We start from the raw sequence: 18566 nt of genomic DNA, 5'->3' as shown, positions 1-18566 counted from the left end.
TTGGCATAGTGATAGGCCACCAAATGGGAGAATTACTGCTCCTAACGTGCAACTATGAGAACATTGATGGAACAATCATGTAACAAAATGGTTGAATAGTCTTGAAATTATTCCATGCTCGCAGGTATGCAACTCCTCTTTTGTGTGCTGGGGTCACGGTCTATAGCCCGATGAATGGCTATGGTATGATCTCCTAGCAGCCAGTGGGCTGGCCCGATTTGGATAATCTGGCTGTTTGGCAAAGCTTTCGGCATCTCAAAAGTGACGTTCAGTTCATAAAGGTGATAAACCATGCAATTTATTTAATCCTACTCTTCCATGTGATAAAACCCATCGGCCAGAACCAAAGGAAAATCTCTTTCCGACTCACCATCACTTAAAATTGCGTGGATGTTGTACGCTGACACGCCGTCAAAGACCCCATCAACGTGGTTCTCTGAGGGTCGATCAATCCCATTGGCACCCCTCTCCCTGCTTGTATAAGTGAAGGGGACACGCATCCGTCCAGTGCTCGCAAACACGGTGGCTCTGGCCTACATTAAGATGATTCCTTAGTATAACTAGCCAAATTAAACTTGAAGCGTACCGTCATGTGAGGTTGAACGTTACGGACGAGGTATTCAGTCTGGAATTGCACGCCTTCCTCCTCTGTTTCACCCCATTCCTTATTAAATGTTTGCTCAGCGCCGATCTCAATGGTAGTCTGATTGGCAGCGATCTTGGGGATGCCGGCTGTGAACGTGGTGGAAATCTTCTGGGTGATGGTGTAGGAGTTTGAAAATGTCCTTTGCGTGGAAACATTCTGCAACAAAGTCACAGTGACAGTCATGTCTGCGGGCTCGTTCCGATTATTGACGACCGAGCCCTGGCCAACCATGAGTAACCTCTGATCCGTGGTGGTAGCCAGCTCGAGAAGGTACGTGACGTTAAAAATCGATCTCGAGAGTGTAGCTTCACTGATGGTAAGACGCGTTGTTACATCGTTTGTGCCATTTGCAGTAGCGGACAAGCAGTTAGTCCAAAAATTAGTTAGCCTTTTGCATAGCCTGTCGTTGTATTTGCTCCTGAGGGCCAGCATTTGGGTGCTCAGCCTTATGGGCCAGAAATGGCATCTCTCATCTCCTTCTGCAGGTCCATCTGCCCATACCCAGCAATCGCCCCTGTCGTTTGGGCCAAGAGCACTGTTGCGCCAATAAGCTTGCCTGTGAATGTTGTAGAATGCTAAGCTGCCATCAACCATCTGAACTACGTTGTTGATGGCCTCATCCTTGGACACATCGTTTTCCGCACCACTGAACTGGAGCCACCAGTTTCTGTCGTTTCGTAGGAGGCGTACAAGCAGAAACTGGCCATTGTCTCCCTTGAACGTGATGAAACGTGGGAGGTGAATTGCATGCTCGGAACCATCGCTCACCTCAACTTGGCTGAAAGGGTCAGGCTGGGATTGCACGGCGTTGTACCCACGGACTGCGGCGTCGTAGCGCTTGAGGTATCGATCATCAAGTGCAGACAGGAATCCCAGCCGGCCTGATTCAAACCTCACGAGCTTGAAGCGGGTCCTCTGGTCGGTCACAGGGGGTGGCTGTGTGTTGCCATCCGCTCGAATCCAGTTAGTAGGATTACGCCTCCAAAATCTGCCGTTTGGAGCACGTACAGAGAAGGTGCCTTCGGAGTCGTCGAAATTGTAGATCACCTCGTGGCATGTGAGGAAACTTCTCTGGTCAGCATCAAATGTGAGGAGCCCATCCGATTTGAGTGCCAGATACCTCCCATTCTCACCCTTGATTGTCATGTGGCGAGGCAAAGTTGTGGTTGCAGATACTGGAGTCCCCATTTTTGTTACAAATGAACAAGAGCTCCTCACCCTTTTATGGTGTGGTTCCTGTAGAGTACCACGTGAAACACGCACAAAAAAGATCTTGTTTGCAGTCACCGAAGATTGCAGGAAATGTTGATATATTCTTTGCTCTTCTTACTACAGTTGACAGCAACAACTCAACAGCACGGAACTGAGCTATACAATACAAAAGTTGGGGATCCCATCCAACATTGACAATGAACCCTCCGCCTTTAGCGCCCTTCACCCCTTTTCTTTTGCCCCTGAAAATTATAAATCTATAGAAACTTCCTCTAGATTTGGAAAGAACGTGGTCCTTCAAGCTTAAGACTTCGGATATGAAAGAAGCTAGAGAAATTGTGTCAAATACTGAGTAAAAATCTGAAAGGACAAGTGAATCTCAGTACAAGAGATAAGTAAAGAGGACCGCATTGCAGAAGTGGACAAGAACAATGCAAGTAAACAATCTGCTGTATGCCTTCGGCATCCGCTCACCGATCTCGAATATATATCTCGAGCAGCATCAAGGAGAGATAAAGATGTGCTGCTGCAAAGCACTAGTAGCTTTCCCAAAGGGGGATAGATCAAAATTAGGTCATTGACTATATTGACTTTTCATTAACTTATCAGTGATAAAGGTGATAAGCTAATCACGCCGGAAAGCTTTTAGTAATCTAATCTCTCTTTGTGATCACTGAATGATTCGATCGAGGAAAGAGGCTCTCTTTCGCAACATTATCAATTGCAAACGGTGTCTCATATAAATGGATGGTATCACAAACAAATTACCGGACCAGCCGCACATAAACCGCCTGCCTACACACAACCATTCATGGTTCCACCACCACGCTTTGTATGGTTAGCCACGACACAGTAGCATGACAAGAAAAGTGGAAGAAAAATAAAAGAGATTCACCTCTCGACTGGAACAATCGCCTGTGCTCGTGTTTTCAAGCTGAAAACTTCCGCCCGTATAGAGGCAGAGAGTTTTCCGCTCATCGAAGCGCGCCGGTACGACTGAGGATCTCCTGCTCCTTTAGATGGCGCTGGAATCTCGCGAGCCGGGCCTGGAGGTTCACGATGCCTGCCGCCTTGCGTGACAGGAGGTAATTGAGCTGGGATACGTAACGATCTATTCTACTCCCGGGCTGATCAACTTCCGCCAAGAGTCTCATCTCCTGCGAAAAAGCGTCTCTTAAGAGGAAGAGCTCTAACAAGATTGAACAGCTTACCTCTCGAACAATCTCCATAGTGTCCTCCACTTCCTTGCGGTGAGCGGAGATGACTTCTTCTTCCTCCTGATTTAAGAAACAAAGGAACCACATATACATTTTCAACGATTATAAGCTTCAACCACGTACCTCAAGGATGGCATTTATCTGTCCATCGTAGCCCATCTGCACCATATCCGTGTCACGTAACTCTTTTCCCCTCGCAGCCAGAGGAGCTGGGGCCACCTCGTCCTTGTAGTTTGCCCGCTTGGGATTTCCGTATTGCAAGTCACTCGGTTCGTCCTTGGAACTGAAACTTGGGTATCTGTCCACCTTTTCGTCCCGGACCGTTCTTCTGCGTGACGGAAGAACAATTTGAGGCCGGTCCTGGTCGTTGTCTGTCGCTCCAGGATAATCATACTGGCCGTTTGTGTCCCTGAAGCTCTGCCGCTCTCTTTCGCTGGACGCTGAGAGCAATCGTCCATCATCTCTAGCTCCATTATTTGACGAATCTCCAGAGAATGCAGAGGTCATCTCTGGTTCATTTGGCCATCCGAATTGTTCGAGAGAGCGCTTCCCGTTTTCTAAGCTTCTGGAGTCTTCCGATAGCTGAGGGAGCGACTGCAAGGGTGATGACAGAGGAGGAGAGGATGTTATTTCCCGCGTAGCAACTGGGTCTCTTTTAGCATTACTGTTTTTCGACAGCCCCTTTACCCTGCCAAGGACGGATCATGTTCTACTACGGAAACAACAAAAGTACTTGAAAACGATACCTGTCAGCATATCTCAGAGTGTTGAGCGTATGCTCGCAAGAGCCAGTATTTGGAGAAATGCATGATATCATCACTGTTCGCGAATCTCCAACGAACGAATCCCGCAGCACTTCAGTCAACTTGCTACCCCGGAAGGGGATGTGTCCTTGATCATTATCAAGTGCGCGAATACACTCCTTCAGAGCAAGCAAGCTTTTATTGATTTCAGCTCCTTCCATCCTGCAAGGGAAAACCTTCAAAATTAGTGACTTAATATATGCAAAAGAAACTTCAGTCACTCGCCTTGTTTGACGGTCGTTATCAGTGGTATCAGCACCACGTTCACTGCCTGCGAGATCAATGAAAGACATTTTTCCAATGATCCGACCAACTCGATCTTGAGCCTTCTTTACCACAAGCTGAAGGATAGCATGTGATCTGGAAGATTCCTCATTTGCACCAGTAGAACCAGTGCTTCGAGCTGAATTACCCCTGTCTATATAGTCCCTTACGATTTGCACGTCTGAGACCTGGAACTCCTTCAAGCCCACAATACACACTTGCTGACGGCCGTCTTCTCTCATACATAGCTTCCTGTAAACCAGTCATGAAAAACTTGACAACGCGTCGTAATAAACTACGTACCTTCTATCATTCAGTAAATCGTAGAGCTTTCCCCCGTAAATCTCAAAGAAACTCAACCATAGCTGCAATTGCTGACCTCGGTTTGCTGGGTGCTGAATAATGTCCAACATGTCTTTGGAAGCGCGGAGGGGCAATGGCTGCATAGTGTATGTTTTTCCACTTCCTACAGCACTAATCCAGGTGAATGCACGACAAAAATGGAACTAAAGGACAGCGAACCTGTTTGACCGTACGCGAAGCACGTAGCCTTGGTACGCTGGAAGATTGTAGGCACGATGGGCTCAACTGTGACACGGTATACCTGTAACAAGAAGCGGATGATGGCATGATTAAGGGCATGGTCAAATACCTCATCATTGGTGACGTGATCATCCAGAACAGCATCAAAAACAAACTCGTGCCTTTCAACGTATGCTGTTAAATCTACCTGCGTTTACAACAAAATCTAGATAAGTTCATGCGGCGTATCAAACAAATTACCTTCAGCTTTGGTTCATGAACCATCACTGAACATCCAGAATCTTCAATGGTGATGATGTCTTCTTCCTTTCTCCCAAGCTCCTTCTTGTTGATAGGTCGTTTACGAACCTAGCAGGCGAAAACATGGTTTTAAAATGAACAATGTAAAGCCAGGCACACACTTACCACAACTTTTATTCTTGCTAGTCCATTATCCTTTCCCACTGCTCGGTCTTTTTCATTGGAGGTAGATCTTAGAGGACTCTCATCGGTTCGACTCTTGAGTCTGCTACTTGGTAGCCTAGAGCCACCTCCAATATCAGGATCGGCCTCAAAGCCTCTTTCGATAACGGGAACGAATGAAGGCGATGGCTCAAATGGTTCAGCAACTCCAGCCTGGCGGACAATGAACAAAGTGAGCTTCCACTTGTTTAGAGAGTTCTTGAAGGCAGTAAAGCAGAATCCCACCCACATTCACAAACGAGACACCAGGAACAAGAAAAAAAAAAGAACAAAAAGGAAAAACAAAAACGAATGTGATTCTATTACCTCAGATAAAAGCTCCGAGTCATCCATGGCATGAATATCCAAAATCCCCGCCCCAAAGTCACCCCTAAGTTCCGGTGACAAGATGCTGTCCATGCCAATCTGGCTGGCAGAACGGACATATTGAGGTGGTGTTGATGGTTCTGAGACATGATCTGGGCCACTGCTAATGGTTTTTATCAGCCTGAAGAGCTTCTGCTTATCCTCCAGAGACTGAACTCCATACCTAGCGTAGTCCTGATCCACAGGAAACTCAAAACTTCAGAGATTTCTTGACAACACCACCACAGTGCCTGTATCTCCATTGCAAGAAAAAGAAAGCATAGAAAACGAGGAAAACCAAACAAGAAGGGACGGGCAAAAGGAAACAAAAAACGAACGAAAAAAAACAAAAGTAGCGTCTACGCATCAAAGCCCAGATCCATTCACTAACCGGGAAAACTACCAGCTTGGTTTTTAACTAACAGCCCAGTAACACGCAGAGATCTCGCGAGGAGATCCCTCTCCCTCTCACTCAATCACAACTAGATGGATCGGCCCCAGCAACATTCAAGCCCCAGGACTCCAAAAATCTCGACTTTTCTGCCTATCCATTCCACCACGAAAATGCAAATGCACAAAGAAAAGAGACCACAAACCTGCATGAGCAGAGATGGGAGGAGGCGATGATCTAGCGCCGCCGCCGCCAGCGGCGCTGCCAGATGCTGGAGCCCCGCCGACTGTAGCCACCGCGCCATGACCGCATCTCCCGTGCCATTACCGCCGCTGCCAGCATTCGCCGCCGCCACCGCCGCTCCGCCCCCACCATACCCTAATCCCTGCTGCTGCTGTGGATCGCCATGGCCATGGATGTTGTGAGACGCCGATGCCGCTGTCCCGGAGCCGCTGATCTGCTGGACTTGCCCTACCATTGCACATTCCCTGGACTGGATCGATCCACGCGCGAAATGCCGCTCAACTGGATCGATCCTGCCTCGCATTGGAGCGGCCGCCGCGATCCATTGCACGGCGATCCCGGCGCTGGACGAGCGCGCTACCACAGGCGCGTAGGGCGAGAGAGAGGGAGAGGGAGAGAGTGGAGAGGGGAAAAACACCCACACTTGAGAGGGGATTAGGTCCGGCGTTGTAACTGGGATCTACTGGCGATGGGGGCAAAAACTTGATGTAATTAAACACCCCATTTTCCTCTTAATCACATGGGTTAACTGCTAATCTTTACCCTTTATTATTAGCCGGCTTGCATTGGCCCTGGGCCACTGCCACGTGGGAGAAAGTGTGCCAGTGACAAGTTGCCACGTCCTCTCGCCCAAGGGGTGATAAGATGTATCAACGACTCATAGATTGTCACTGGTAACTATTTGAAAAAGAACCCTGTGATATTTTACCAGTGGAGAAGCAATTCTCAAACGTTGGAAATGGACAAAACTGTTTAATCGTCCAAAATTTAATCGATTGTGATTATGTTATACACTAATCTTCCTTTTTAATGGTTACAAGAGATGGTTGCTCGATATCCATTTGTTCTGAAGCCGGTGACAAGCTTTGGAAGAACTCGAGTATACGAGTCACAAATCTCTCTCCTCTTCGAGAACTAGCTCCTCCCCTCAAGAACCAAGAACTTCCATAGTCCACGCTTGTGTCCACCGTCTCTCTTTGTGACTGGCTCGCGCTTTACGATGATCACGCTGTGTTGTTTGCCGAGGGAAACGGAGGTCTGGCCGGAGCTTCTGCCGCTGAGGGTGCCAATCCTGTCAGTCCCGACGATCCAAACCCAAACTGCTGCCTTTGAGAGCTCGAGGCAGCAAGCGACGAAGGAGGACCACCTCCTCCAGCTGCTGCTGCTGCTGCCATGCTGCTCAGGGTGCTCGGACCTGGAACTACTTGGCCCATGAGCGCAGCCGGCCTGTTAAAAGTTAGCGGTGAGAGGGACGATAATGGCTGTTGCTGCTGGTGTTGTTGCTGGATTTGCTGCATTTGATGCTGCTGGATTTGCTGCTGCTGCTGCTGCTGCTGCTGCTGCTGCTGCTGCTGAAGTTGTTGTTGTTGCTGTTGCTGCTGCTGCCCCGACGGCATCTCCCCGGCCGCTGTGTTTGGCGCGATCCGGGACTGTAGCAACCGAGCGCGCTCGGCAAAGTGCTTTTGCCTGGCGCGGTCAATGTGCTCGTACTCCTTTTTCAGCATGACCTCCAGCTCACCAAAATGCTTGAGCTTTGTCTCGAGCTTTTTTAGCTGGCAACCAACGCAACAAGCATTATAAAGGAGGATATACAAAAGACGACATTTTTCTTCTCCCGTACCTGGTTCTCGATCACACTGGCCACTAGACGTTGCATCTCCCGCTCCTCTTGGTCGGCCAGTAGCTTTGCCTTGACCGCTGCCGCTGCAAGAGCTGTAGCGGCTGCGTTACGGATGCGCTCTGCGGAAGGAGCGTTCTGATGACCAGACTCGTCTGCCTTCTTCTTCTCTGGCTTGGCTTCTTTGTCGTTGTCTGTTTGATCTGCTAGAAAATCCAAAGCAGGCGATTATGAGAAACGCCAAGGACCAAATGCAGTCTTACCGCCACCATCCTCTATGTGTTTCGACTCATCCTTTGGTGCCTCGTTCTCATCCTTTGTTGGACCATTTGACCTGAGCCAAAAAACCTTTTATGACCAATCCCATTTACGGAATAAAGATGACAACCTGTCCAATGAAGGTGGAAGAGGAATTGTGGCAGGATCATCCAAGATAAAAGTAGCTCTGGCGGCCAGTTGCGTGGCAGGATCGCCTTCGGACAGCGCCGCCAATGCAGATTGTGCAGCAGCAGCTGCGACTCGAGGACCGACCATTGCAGCGAGAAAGGCGACCTGTAAAATCACAAATTACTTCTCTTGATGCCAAAAATGGATGAAGACACATACCTGCGCCATTACCGGATTGCCAGCGTCAGCGAAAGCTATCAAGCCGTCGGGACCCGATAAAGAGTCCTTAGATGCTGACGCCTCCATTATGGCCTTGAAGACCGTATCCTCTCTTGCTGCCAGCTTTCCGTCTTCCTCGGTGTGCTTTGAGGCCGCAGTGATGCTTGCGGAAGCCTCGACATCGTCCAGAAAGGAGTCTTCAATAGGCATTTTTATGAAGTGAAGTATGCACTGAGCCTTTGACTTGGTCGCTACATGCTCGGCAATCTCGTTCCAGTTGTCGCCGAACATCTCCAACGCCTCGAGCAGCAGTAGAGTTTCTTGGTCCGTCCAGCCACCATCATCGGAATTAGCATCCGACAAAGCGTCCAATCGGATGAAATCGGATGTCGACATGCCCGGGCCAAACTTTCCATCATTGTAGCAATCCGGACACAAATCAAAGTCTGCCTGCCAAAATGAGGATAGAATTAGTATAGGTGGTGGAAGAAGAAAAAATGATCACTCGCTAGCTATAGGAAAAGCACCTGTTTTTGGCAGTGATAACGCCGCTTGGAGCAGTCGGCAGAGCAAGCATTGCAATGGTACTCGACTGCCGGACCTGGTGTCGATGCCAAGGCTTCCGAAACAAAAGTTTCGGCAAGCGCAGCGACAGGATCCAAGTGAGTCTGGAACGTAGACTTTGTAGGAGTCTCAAACTGGTACAGACTTCCAAGAGGGCTCACGGAATGCGGGACAGCATGTAGCTCCCCGGCATTGTTTTCTTCCACCTTTGGAGGCGTTCCCTGCCAAGCAGGATAAGACTGTCCCGGCCTTGTTGTTACGTGATAGTTGATGAGCCCCCAGTGGTCAAGAAACTCAATGATGCGTCGGACAGAATTGAGATCGCCGACCACCAAGTCCTGGATGTCCGAGATCGCCAAAACCTTCTCTGGATTCTCCCGGTATTTCTGTATGAGAAAGTTCCTGTACTCCATGTAGAGCTCCGGCGTGTTCATTTTGGTCTTCCCGTTGAAAAACTCGGGCAGGCCACGCTTCTCGAGAGTGTGAATGCCAGTCCACGAAAACCATCCTAGAAAACAATCCAAAGTATTAAGTAAGACGTCGCGAGACGATAGGATTTCTTACCTGCGTGAGTTGGAACGATGTGTGCTTGCTGCTTGAGCTGCTTGTGCTGAGCTAGCGATGGAGCCTTGGGAAGAACAACCGGAGTAGAAGAAGAAACTGTGCTGGTATCATCACTGGGCGCCTCATCCGGCACGACGAGCTGGCCGTGTGAGATGTTCTCAATCTGAACGACAGCGTCAGCTCCAGGAGCTCGAGACGAATCGAGCTCCCTGTCCGGATTATTGACGGCCTGCTCGGCCTGGACGGTAGCGGCGACGGCCGGATGGGGCTGCCCAATCTTCTGCTTGGTAACGCTAGGAACCTTGGACACCGTCTCGCCCTTGCCAGGGATCACCTCCAGTGGCTGCCCATTCGCCCCCACGGGAATGGGGGACCTGGATCGCGTGTTTGGCCGCTTCGTCGGGGCGGAAGCCTCTGGAGGAGTGCCCTGCCTCCGCTTCAACATGGCTGAGAGCGCCGAGAATCTCCCAAAACCATCACCACCGAAATCTCGACCAAAACCTCTACTCTGTTGCTACGGATGCCATCGATGACGAGGAATGCGGCCCTGGAGATAGAATCGCGCGGAGAAGACTTACAGAGGGAGCTATGGCGGAGCGCTGCTCCCTTGTCACGGCTGCTCGCTTGCCTGCCGTCGCCGGAGAGGAGAGAGAAAAAGAGCCCTAAATTATGTTACAAAATAACTTTTATTTCTAAACGAATCCAAAGCTTCACGCACAGTGCGTGGTTTCTCGTTCTCTCTCTTTTACTACGCATCTCAGCCGCTACCTGTGGACGAAGATCCGACGGTTCACATACGAACACCTACTAAAAGGAAAACATCGTTAAAAGAAGAAAGATGGACTAACGATACCTCTCTATAGCTATGTACAAACGCCGCAAAAGAGACTCTCTCAGGAGGACAAGCGTACTGCCATCTCCTGGAGAAGCGCTCGCTTTTGGGAAGCATTTATAACTCCACCACACTCGGCGTTCTCGAGAATCTCTGTCATGATCGCAGCGGCGTGGTCTCTAGCATCTTCTTGCGTGCGCTTGAGCATGAAAGCCTTAGAGAAAAACCAAAACGGGAAAGGAAGGAATCAGTCCCTCGGCTAGATCGAGAAAAGAGAAAAGAGAAAAGAGAAAGGCGGAGAAAAAATCGAAAACAATTCTCTGCCCTTGTACCTGTCCGTGGTGTGATATCTCAAACGTGCACGAGTGCTGGATCCAAGGCTCGCCATCGATCTGTACAGGATAGCTAGCGGACATCCATATCTTGATATGACGTCCTTGTCCAAGCCTCCGAGCACGGGACAAACCAACCTGTCAAAGGGAGAAAACAAGCAAGCTGTGTGTCAGACAAGGCACGAACTCTCTATCTCTCCCTCGTACCTGCAGCTTTCCCAGATGCCAAGTCCCACAAATCCCGACCACTTCAATTATCTTGTCGTGCATGAACTGCGGCCCAAACTCGTCTTCGTGCTCCTCTTCGTTCTGCCACAAGTCCACGCCGCCCATGTAGCTGCCAATGTTTGTGAACAAAACGCCTTCCGTGTCCTGTCACGTTAAGAGACGAGGAGCTTCGACTTGCGAAAGAAACGCTCAAACAAACCTCTGGTATGATGATTTCCGAGCCGTCGACCTCGACACGGAGGTGCCAGGGGAGATCAGAGCAAGTTCTGTCCACGATGTCTTTCGCACCCTCCTTAGCATACAGCATTTTGTTGAGGAACTGTACGTAAGAACACAGCTTTAGACTTGATATCATAAACTGCCAGGAGAGAGTACCTGATTGTAAAACTTTTCTGGATTCCCTTCACGAAGCATGTGGATATCTAGAGCCACTTTTGCGTCGCACCCGATCCCTACATGGCAACCACCATCGTATTAGCAATACAAACGAAATGCAGTGAAGAGAACGTACCGAGGTAGTTATTCAGGTACTTCTCAGCCACAATCTCCTCTCCCGGCTTAGAGTAATTGTCAGAGATGCGAACAAGCCATCGATCAAGCATCGAAGCCGCTCCATGATCAACCTCGTGTAGCATGTTGTAAAGTCCACCTTGCCTTCCAACGGCAGCATATCCTCCCCCCCACGAAAGAACTCTGGCTAAGTCGTTCCCAGTTCCTATCGGCAAAATGGCTACGGGAGGAGGAGACTCGTAGTTACGTTTCTCAATCTCGTCCAAAACCCAGCCAACCGAGCCATCCCCGCCGCAAACCAGAATCCGAAAGTGCGCGAAGCCTTTGAAGAACTCCAATCCCGCATCCGGTCCCTGAGCCTTACTAAGCTCAAACACCTGCATCAACCACGAGCAAGAACACGTCCGTAAGGCACCGTCCAATGCAAAAGGAAAAACTCACTATCTAGCTGAAACGCATGCATAATGACCCTGAAAGAAGTAAAGAACGAGCCATACAACCTGTTCGTGCCAGCTGAACGTTCTGCCGCGTACGAAAAACCAGACTCAAGCATCCTGACTGTAACCCGACGCCCAGACTCACCCTGTTTATAGCAGTACCGAGTCAGTGTTCCTACGTTAACAATGCAATAAGCTCTGCACTTCTAAAAGCCGGCCGCGCAACGCAAACACCACACCAGCAGGCAAACTCAAGAAGACGTCGCGTACCTGGACGGGATTGAGCAGCATGTTTAAGTGCCGTCGAAGAGCCGTCCCATGCTGAGCTCCACTCTTGCGATTGATAAACACGAGCAAAGGCCTCGCATCCCCCGGAACTTCCACCAGCTGATACTTTTGCTTCGCCGAGGGACCGTGTACCACCTCCAGCTCGTTGTTGAGCTTTCCATTCGTCACCTCGTCAACTTCCTTAAGTTCTGCCGAGCTGGTTCGCATACTATCTCCATCAGAAATCACTCCGTCGGTGGAGATCCTCGAAGCCTCGGAGGAGCTCGAAGCCAAAGCGTTTACATTTTCACTCGACCTCTTCCCCTTTTTCCTTCGTTTCCTGATCTGTCCACGCACGGACGAGGCCAGCTCGTTGGCTCCCTGAGTTATGGAGCTGATAAGCCCGACCATCCTCTTCCCGGCATCTTTCACCCACAGCGGCGAGACGATCAACCTCTTGTGCATCCCAAGATCACAGAGCTCACTCGAGTTTTTCGAGTGGATGGAGTGGCAATCCACATGAACTAGGCGCTGACACCACATACACCGCCAGATCGCGCTTCCACCCAAGAACGACGCGTTGCAAGGCTCGTCACAGTGCATGCAGTAGGCCCTGTCCTCTGGGATATCATCCACGTCCATCCACCTCTCGACCCACTGGTGGAGCAAACTAGAAGAGGACCCGGCCATGGCGACGCTCTTGCAATCCTTGGCCGCGCTCTTGGAGCAGCCCAGATGCGATGCCACGCCGCAGACGAGGCAGCGGTGGAGCGAGTAGACCGCGCCGGAGGAGACCGAGGAGAGGGATTGCGAGGGAGTGATGGTATCGAGGCAGACGAAGCACGTCGATGGCCGCGGCCGCGAGCTGCTGGATTCCTGGCTCCAGATGTGCGCGGTGCTTGGCGCCCTGACCCTGCCCCTGGATCGCCGCTTGGCGTGAGCTGCGGCCTTCATCCACTGGATAGCCAGCTTGCGCTGCCACTGGATCGCAACATAGACGAAAAAGCCCGCCAGGAGGAGCGTGGCGACGAGCCAAGAAACCGCGGGGAGGATCGACTCGCCGGGCCGCGCGAGCGATGGGAGAGCGAGGCGAGGGAGGAAGTAGATCGGCGCGGCGCCATCGTCCTCCTCCATCGCGCAATGCCCGCAAACCCTAATTCCTGACCCTGGAAGAAAGAGAAAGAGGCCACGTCACTGCCTACGTGCCTTGAACAAAATAAATTCTTCCAAATAGAATATGCTCCCAGGAGAGCCATTTTTTAGGGTTTTGGCGAGAAGACAATGCGTGGCGCTGCCGCGCAGATCTGAGGCGCTGAGCTGAATCCGCCGGCGTCGCGCTCCCGAGATCTCTCGTCGGCGCCTTCGGATCGAGGTAAAGATGGTTTTGGTGGCGGCGGTGCGGGATTATGTGAGCAAGATGCTGAGCGACATTGCGGGGATGAAGGTGTTTGTCCTCGACGCGCAAACGGTATGGCTTGCGGATTTTGTTTTGCTGTTTTGTTTTTTCTTTCTTCTTTTTAGTGTTCCTTTTATTTCGTTGTTCCCTTCCTGCAGCTAGCAATTGTGAGCGTTGCTACAAGCCAGTCTGAATTGCTCCAGAAAGAAGTTTTCCTCGTGGAAAAGGCTGAAAGCACGTCTTCGGAGCCCATGACTCACTTGAAAGCAGTATGCTTTCTACGGCCAACAGCAGAAAATATGCAAAACTTGAAGGAGATCCTCGGCCAACCACGCTTTGGAGAATACCATCTATGTAAGTTCTTCTCTCTTTCTCTTTGAGCGTCTTATGATGATTCTTGATTTAGTTTTCTCAAACATCCTCAAGACAAATTTCGTCCAAAACCTCGCGGATTTTGACCAGCATGAGGCAGTGCAGCAGGTCCAGGTGAGATTTTACTCACGCGCTCTTTTAGTAGTTCTTACGAATGCATTCTCACAGGAGCGATAAACTTTGCAGGAGTTCTATGCCGATTTTATTGCCCTCGATCCATACCATTTTACTCTCAACACACCTTCTAATCATCTCTACATGGTCCCTCTGCTATTTGATCCTACCAAAATTCAGCCGCTCTGCGAGAGAATAATAGAAGGCGTCTCGTCTGTGTTTCTAGCTTTAAAGAAACGCCCTGTTATTCGCTATTCTCGCAACTCTGAGATTGCCAGACGGATTGCTCAAGACGCAGCCGTAAGAATAGATATTTGTTTTTTCTGACCAGATGATCGAGCCTACGCTGTTTTGCAGAGGCTAATGTATGAACAAGAAGCCGCATTATTTGATTTTAGACGAACGGAGGTTCTGCCACTACTTTTGATAATCGACAGAAGGGACGACCCTGTGACGCCTCTTCTAAATCAATGGACTTACCAGGTTTTAATATTCTTTTATCATTTCTTTTTCGCTCATTTTTTTTTTCCAGGCCATGGTGCACGAGCTGATTGGAATACAGGATAACAAAGTGGATTTGAGAGAATACTCACGAGTTCCCAAGGACCAGCAAGTAAGGAGCTCACTTTGGTTCATGTTTTTAAATTTCCTACGCAGGAGGTGGTACTATCTTCTGAGCAAGATCCATTTTTTAGGAGCAATATGTTCGAAAACTTTGGTGATCTCGGGATGAACGTGAAGAAGATGGTGGACACTTTCCAATCGCAGCATAAAAGCAATCAAAATATACAGTCTCTAGGTTCGTTTTCTCTCTGTTTTTGCGCTTTCTGTCTTGGGCTAATTCTAGAATACTACAGAGGATATGGCGAGATTCGTTGAAAATTATCCCGAGTTTCGGAAAATGCAAGGCAATGTTTCAAAGCACGTAGCTCTTATGACTGAAATGAGCAGACTTGTGGATGAGCGGAAGTTGATGTCAGTTTCTCAAGCTGAGCAAGAGTTAGCTTGTCATTCAAGCCAGGCTGCAGCATGGGATGTAAGTGCCCTCCACCTTACACTCTCGTTTTTGTTTTTGTCTGCTTCGCTAATTTTTTTAAACGATTTGTAGGAGCTAAATGCCCAATGGGAGCTACCAGGCGTGACCGATGACGAAAAGCTGCGGCTGGCTATGCTCTACGCCTTGCGGTACGAGAGAGAGAACCCACAGCAGCTGCAAGAACTGGTGGACAGGCTGAATGCGGGACGTAGCAAATACAACTCCAACGTAAGGACGCTCTCTTTTACAGTTTCTGGATAGTAACATCAAACGATTGGATGCAGCTGCTATATTCCCTCTTAAAGCAAGCGGGTGAAGAAAAACGCACAGGAGATCTATTCAGCAACCGGGATCTCTTCAATAGAGCTCGGACAATGGCTCGTGGATTGAAGGTAGCAAATCATTTGAGCAACTGAAGGAACGCTAAAGTGTTGTGGCTTGCAGGGAGTCGAGAATGTATATACGCAGCACCAACCTTTAGTTTTCCATTTGATTGAGAGCATCGTCAAGGGGCGACTCAAGGACGCAGATTACCCGTTCGTCGGTAACCACGCTCAGCAAGGCAAGCCACAGGACGTGGTGATTTTCATCATCGGCGGTACTACGTACGCCGAGTCTCGAGTTGTCGCTCTCCAAAACGCTGCCAATCCAGGGACTCGCGTCCTCCTTGGGGGCACCGTGGTGCACAACTCAAAAAGGTAGACCCAGGCTTGCCGAGCGAATTAAGAACTTACTCCTGTTTGGTTCCAGTTTCTTGAGAGACTTGGAGGAAGTCCAGAGAGTTGGCCGCGCCAGCATCTACTAACAGGAGAGGTAACGAATAAGTTTTGCTTCATTCCTTGGAAGTGTAGTCCCCAGGCAAGCACCCCTTGTGTATAACACTTCCTTATTGAGTCATTTCCTCGAATAGTATAACTAAAGGTTGTTCATCTAATTACCCTTTTTCATATATAGGCAAAACTAAATCCATTTCAGCTTAAGATATGGTGGACAAAAAGTTAAAATATAAAGTTTCGTGATAATGCCCGAATATACCCACCATGCGATTCCATGAAAACCTGGATTTTAAAAACAGCTCTCTCAGGATACGAGCGTCTTAATTCTGTTGCAACGTGATTAATCTAGAGAACCTTCATCCCCTGCTCTGCTATCCGTAACACCCATCAAGTAAAAGGAGTCTCTCTGACAAGAGATTTCATAGAGTGTACTTGTTTTACCAGCATCAACCAAGAAGCAGAGGTCTATATACTGCTCCAAGAAGGCCAAGGAGGTGGGAAGCTCCAATAAGCGATCAAAGCCCACCACTGGAGCTGCTGGAGATGCTGCTGCTGCCTCCATGAAGGGGAATGATGAAGATCAAGGGGGACCTGATTCTCATAACACTTTTAATTGAAGAAGAATTCTGTTCTTTTCACTAATTTAATGAAACTAAAGATGTAATTTGTTTTATAATAAAATTTGTAAGGTACTTTTAACACACCCAGCGTCATCAGTCACACAGCTCTTATAAAGGGTTGTGTAGGACAGGCAGGGTTGACAAGGCTCACCACGTTTTCAAAGAGATGGTTATACTAATAAAATTATAAATCTCAATTTTGCTTTTGTTATTGTTTTTTTGGTTTGCTTAAGCAAACTTGTAAGGGGACTAAGATCATAGTGGATATACCTAGAATATACTTGGATATTCTAGGATATTCTACTATCTAATGGTTGTTATTCATTTAGATTAATTTTGTATTTATAATTTATAAACATGTTTATAATTTATAAACTTTCTTAAACCCTTTCTAGTATATTCTTTTTTATTCAGTTGATATAACTTTATTGGATCAACTGGATTAATAAGAAATTTAGGGAAAATTCAACCATAGAAAGCATGAGATGCTACAAGAAATGAACTACAGGTGCAAATGGGTGTCAGCCAGCAAAGGTGTGTAAAATGCTGCATAAGGATCCGCAAGGGGAATATCTTTTGAGGTGGGAAAGTTGGTACTAAAAGTTGCGAACAACTTGTGTAGGCCATGGAGATTGGCCTGGTGGGAGATAGCCTTCCCAACCTTTTTTAGTTGGATCCTATGATGGAGCTCCTGCTGAAACAATGTTGACTTTCCCTACAACATTTAAAGCTTGGTCATTATTTGTCAAGAAGGCTGAAGCAAACACAACATCACAAGATCAATGCAACAGCAGAGATGCCAGAAGGCTACACTTTTGAATTACACTAAGAGGCAGCCTCCAACCCTAGACACCATTCATCTTCTTAACTTTGAAGAGTGTAATATACACACACACAGTGCCTATAGAAAACTCTAATGTTTTCAATTTTCAATGAGAGGCCTGCTTTGCTAACACACTTTAAGCTGCTATAGTCTTCTAAGTGATTATTAACTTGAACTTCAAGTCTGGAAGTATTGTATTATGCTTCAAAAAATGAAATTGAGAATTTTAACTGTATTGTACCCTAAAAAACTCCATCAAAGTTTCAAAGCTTCTATAGGCGACAAAATCCAAAATAAAATGAACAATAACTTATTCTATTATTAGTAGGGATAAATTTGTAACTCTAAAATAAACTATAGATTTACATTTCACTATTTCCTTATAACAACGTTATGATACAACAATAGAATGATTTGATGATGGTATCAATAAATGCGGGAATGCAAAAGATAGAGTAGCAGTGAATCATAAAAACTGAATCATAATAATAATTAACATTATTAGAAGCACCATTATGGGGTTCACTTTATAGGATACAGATGTGTGTATGGCAACAACAGTAACAATTGTGCGAGCCAATGATGGCATGGAGGTGATCAAGGTGTGAATTCCTCCAGCATGGCTGCTGGCAGAGAAGATTTACAAGCAGTTGGAGAGGTATGGGCTTCATGGTGCCCTTGAAGTGGATGAGGTTTCTGTCATTGATGACAACACAATGTTTGCTGAAGATCACCTCGTCTATGTTCCTCAATCGAGTGCAGCTTAAGTAGAAGGTATGAGCATATGGCATACCTTAGACACAGTGAGTGTTGGTCTACTTTCCCGTACTTCTCATCACTAAATGAATAGTTAATTTCATGTTTACCCTCATTCTTTTGGTCTACTTGTGTGGTTCTGTAGTCGGGTTATAGTTTTCTATGTTCCTTTGACATGTTGTGGGTGTCTGGCATGGTCATGCCTAGATCTAGCTCTATGTTTGAGGTGCTTGCTATGGCCGTTGGTACTGAATTGGTTGTCTTCCCCATCCCTAATAACCTTGTGCCTTGGATCTTTATTTCGATTTGTTTTATGGCTATGGTGGTGCATGAGGTGACCTTGTGCCCATCACTGCTGGTGACCCTAAACAAAAGGCTCCAGGCCTAGTCACAGGTGAAGGGATTATCTATTGCCCGCACAGCAAACCTCATTGCAAGTGTTACAAATGCGAAGAGGGGCATGCTGACATAGAGGGTTTCCATAGTTGCAAGGTCCACTTGAAGAGGAATGAAACAGGAGGCATAGTAAGAATGTAGTTTTCTTTTATCACTTACTACTAGTTTTTGAGGAGATCCAGCTTGAAGGATC

The 18566-nt window shown here is 48.0% G+C and overlaps 5 protein-coding genes across 9 annotated transcripts; 1 reads left to right on the top strand and 4 right to left on the bottom strand.

The window, feature by feature from the left end:
- Window positions 1-245: 245 nt before the first annotated feature.
- On the bottom strand, window positions 246-1827 carry LOC9655965. 2 transcript variants are annotated; one of them, XM_002973862.2, is made up of 2 exons: window positions 587-1827; window positions 246-533 (listed from the first exon to the last, which is right to left on the bottom strand). In XM_002973862.2, the coding sequence occupies exons 1-2, from the start codon at window positions 1790-1792 to the stop codon at window positions 309-311; spliced, it is 1431 nt and encodes a 476-aa protein (XP_002973908.2). In that variant the 5' UTR covers window positions 1793-1827; the 3' UTR covers window positions 246-308. The 2 variants fall into 2 exon arrangements, with proteins under 2 accessions (XP_002973908.2, XP_024534837.1); XM_024679069.1 differs by having other exon boundaries at window positions 345-528.
- A 608-nt stretch (window positions 1828-2435) lies between these two features.
- On the bottom strand, window positions 2436-6611 carry LOC9655964 (kinesin-like protein KIN-13A). Of its 2 annotated transcripts, none has more exons than XM_024678871.1 (13): window positions 6089-6611; window positions 5454-5687; window positions 5091-5300; window positions 4926-5033; window positions 4795-4872; window positions 4665-4746; window positions 4446-4608; window positions 4104-4394; window positions 3822-4040; window positions 3199-3763; window positions 3070-3135; window positions 2754-3015; window positions 2436-2653 (listed from the first exon to the last, which is right to left on the bottom strand). In XM_024678871.1, exons 1-12 carry the CDS (start codon window positions 6428-6430, stop codon window positions 2833-2835), a joined length of 2541 nt encoding a protein of 846 aa, XP_024534639.1. In that variant the 5' UTR covers window positions 6431-6611; the 3' UTR covers window positions 2436-2653; window positions 2754-2832. The 2 variants fall into 2 exon arrangements, with proteins under 2 accessions (XP_024534639.1, XP_024534640.1); XM_024678872.1 differs by having other exon boundaries at window positions 2436-2649.
- Window positions 6612-6878: 267 nt separating this feature from the next.
- Window positions 6879-10091, bottom strand: LOC9655963 (SWI/SNF complex subunit SWI3C). 2 transcript variants are annotated; one of them, XM_024678823.1, is made up of 7 exons: window positions 9479-10091; window positions 8878-9422; window positions 8351-8800; window positions 8133-8296; window positions 8008-8078; window positions 7748-7950; window positions 6879-7679 (listed from the first exon to the last, which is right to left on the bottom strand). In XM_024678823.1, the coding sequence occupies exons 1-7, from the start codon at window positions 9921-9923 to the stop codon at window positions 7131-7133; spliced, it is 2427 nt and encodes an 808-aa protein (XP_024534591.1). In that variant the 5' UTR covers window positions 9924-10091; the 3' UTR covers window positions 6879-7130. The 2 variants fall into 2 exon arrangements, with proteins under 2 accessions (XP_024534591.1, XP_024534592.1); XM_024678824.1 differs by having other exon boundaries at window positions 7748-7947.
- Window positions 10092-10148: 57 nt separating this feature from the next.
- Window positions 10149-13241, bottom strand: LOC9656704 (diacylglycerol kinase 1). 2 transcript variants are annotated; one of them, XM_002973859.2, is made up of 8 exons: window positions 12088-13241; window positions 11382-11757; window positions 11246-11322; window positions 11070-11189; window positions 10850-11014; window positions 10643-10780; window positions 10332-10524; window positions 10149-10285 (listed from the first exon to the last, which is right to left on the bottom strand). In XM_002973859.2, the coding sequence occupies exons 1-7, from the start codon at window positions 13216-13218 to the stop codon at window positions 10372-10374; spliced, it is 2160 nt and encodes a 719-aa protein (XP_002973905.1). In that variant the 5' UTR covers window positions 13219-13241; the 3' UTR covers window positions 10149-10285; window positions 10332-10371. The 2 variants fall into 2 exon arrangements, with proteins under 2 accessions (XP_002973905.1, XP_024534593.1); XM_024678825.1 differs by having other exon boundaries at window positions 10149-10282.
- Window positions 13242-13344: 103 nt separating this feature from the next.
- LOC9655962 (vacuolar protein sorting-associated protein 45 homolog) lies at window positions 13345-16028 on the top strand. The gene is made up of 12 exons (XM_002974065.2): window positions 13345-13552; window positions 13639-13834; window positions 13887-13966; window positions 14039-14266; window positions 14324-14449; window positions 14499-14579; window positions 14624-14765; window positions 14824-15002; window positions 15075-15230; window positions 15287-15394; window positions 15447-15700; window positions 15753-16028. The coding sequence occupies exons 1-12, from the start codon at window positions 13463-13465 to the stop codon at window positions 15805-15807; spliced, it is 1695 nt and encodes a 564-aa protein (XP_002974111.1). The 5' UTR covers window positions 13345-13462; the 3' UTR covers window positions 15808-16028.
- Window positions 16029-18566: the final 2538 nt, after the last annotated feature.

This window comes from Selaginella moellendorffii, unplaced genomic scaffold (genome assembly GCF_000143415.4).
Source record: "Selaginella moellendorffii unplaced genomic scaffold, v1.0 SELMOscaffold_23, whole genome shotgun sequence".
NCBI lineage: Eukaryota > Viridiplantae > Streptophyta > Lycopodiopsida > Selaginellales > Selaginellaceae > Selaginella > Selaginella moellendorffii.
The sequence above is the reverse complement of the archived record's forward strand: the minus strand, read 5'-3'. Positions and strand labels throughout refer to the sequence as shown.